Source organism: Colobus angolensis, unplaced genomic scaffold (assembly GCF_000951035.1).
Source record: "Colobus angolensis palliatus isolate OR3802 unplaced genomic scaffold, Cang.pa_1.0 Scaffold19, whole genome shotgun sequence".
Lineage (NCBI taxonomy): Eukaryota > Metazoa > Chordata > Mammalia > Primates > Cercopithecidae > Colobus > Colobus angolensis.
The window spans coordinates 5,667,237-5,668,877 of record NW_012115043.1 but is presented as its reverse complement, the minus strand read 5'-3'; the positions used below and the strand labels follow the sequence as shown (position 1 = coordinate 5,668,877).

General features: G+C 37.4%; 1 protein-coding gene across 1 annotated transcript in view; it reads right to left on the bottom strand.

Moving 5' to 3' along the window:
• VWA9 (von Willebrand factor A domain containing 9) overlaps window positions 1-928 on the bottom strand; it is a 39,284-nt gene extending 38,356 nt beyond the window's left edge. Inside the window, exon 1 of the mRNA XM_011940560.1 lies at window positions 649-928. Coding sequence (XP_011795950.1) covers window positions 649-870 — 222 coding nt within the window. The 5' untranslated portion in view covers window positions 871-928. The remainder of the gene's footprint in view (window positions 1-648) is intronic.
• Window positions 929-1,641: the final 713 nt, after the last annotated feature.

Sequence of the window (1,641 nt, the reverse complement as noted above, 5' to 3'; positions counted from 1 at the left end):
CCTTGGCCTCCCAAAGTGCTGGGATTACAGGCGTGAGCCACCACACCTGGCCCATAGACACTTCTTGACTGCTCACCATGGGTAAGACACTGTGTTAGGCACTGCTGGAAATACTATCATTTAGAGATGTTGTCAGAAAGTAAATTCTGAAATAACACAGAAAACACCTTTGAAAGGTAGTATCTACCAATTGAGATTTAAAAATTTTAATTTATTGGTATCAAAATCAAAGCTATTTGTTGGAAAGGAAATATCATTTTGAATTACTCTAGAACAAGAAAGGACTAATTTTTCATTTCCTCAAATTTTATGGGAGAGTAGAAAAAAATTAAGTGTTGAGCCTAAAGACCCTAAATTTTAGGGAATGGAGTACTATATCCTGAGATGCTCACTTTTCCACAGAGAATTCCAGAAAACCAAGAGAGGAAAATAAGGGAAAAACTCACAGCTCTAACTCATAGCTGTACCGAAGAAACAGTAGGCATTAAGACCTACTGGTTGTGAATTCTTGTTGTTTAGCTACACATATTAAGTATTAACAGACTTACTAAATAATGCCAAAGTTCTAAATGTTTAATGCATTATAACACAGTTTTCCTCCCAATAAATTTAGGCCCTGTACATACAATAACTTACTACTTTTTGTACCTGTAGGGTATTATAATCTCTTGTGAAGGGGACCATCAACTCCCAAAGTGATGAGAAAACCACGAGTGCTGTAAATTCAAGCTTGTAATTTGTGGCCATGTGCTCAAACAGCATCGTTAAACCATGGGCTGCTAGGTGCTTACGCTGGTATTCCTCGGACCCCTCAATAGACACAGGTCGGGTCATGGAAAGGGATACATCCATTACCACCACTGTCGGCATGATGAAAATGATCCCAGTGTTGCCAATCAGAATGTAAACAGACAGCTATAAACAGAGAAATGCTGTAGAAAATAAATAAGGTCTTACATGTCACGGAGAGAAAAGAATATTTTTCACCATAACTTTAATTTCCCAGAAATTAGCAGAGGCAAACACCATTTAAGTTGAGGTGAGGAATAATCCCTAGAGAACTCAGTGAGAGGGAAGTGAGCAGCTTAGTTCATTGTAAGGACCACTCTTAGAATCACCCATTAAGTGACCATAAATCAAGGACTATCTAAATATATCTACTGGAAAAAAAAAAAAGCCCTGATAACTTCAGGTAGCCCTTGACTTTCACACATTTGACTTTTACGCAACTTAATAAACTCCTACATCTCCTCTCTAACACTTAATTTACTGAAGAACATTTCTAATTGTCATATGGTGTTGCTATCTGATAATCAACCATTGTTTTTTGGCACCGTCACAACCTTTTTGCAGTATTAGTGCATGTGTTTAATTATTTTGTTGGTTGGTGCTCTTGTTTTAGTAAAATGAATGCCAAATATAAAAATGAAAGGACTAGTAAAGTCATAAACCAAATTAGACAAATTGGAAATCATTAAGCGTAACAAAAGTAATAAACTGCTAGCCTCAGTAGTACTCATTGTACATCAACTGGCCAATGGTGCTTCAACTGTGAAGGAAAAGAACAAAATTAAAGAATATTTAAGGCCAGACACAGTGGCTCGTGCCTGTAATCCCAGCACTTTGGGAGGCCCAGGTGGG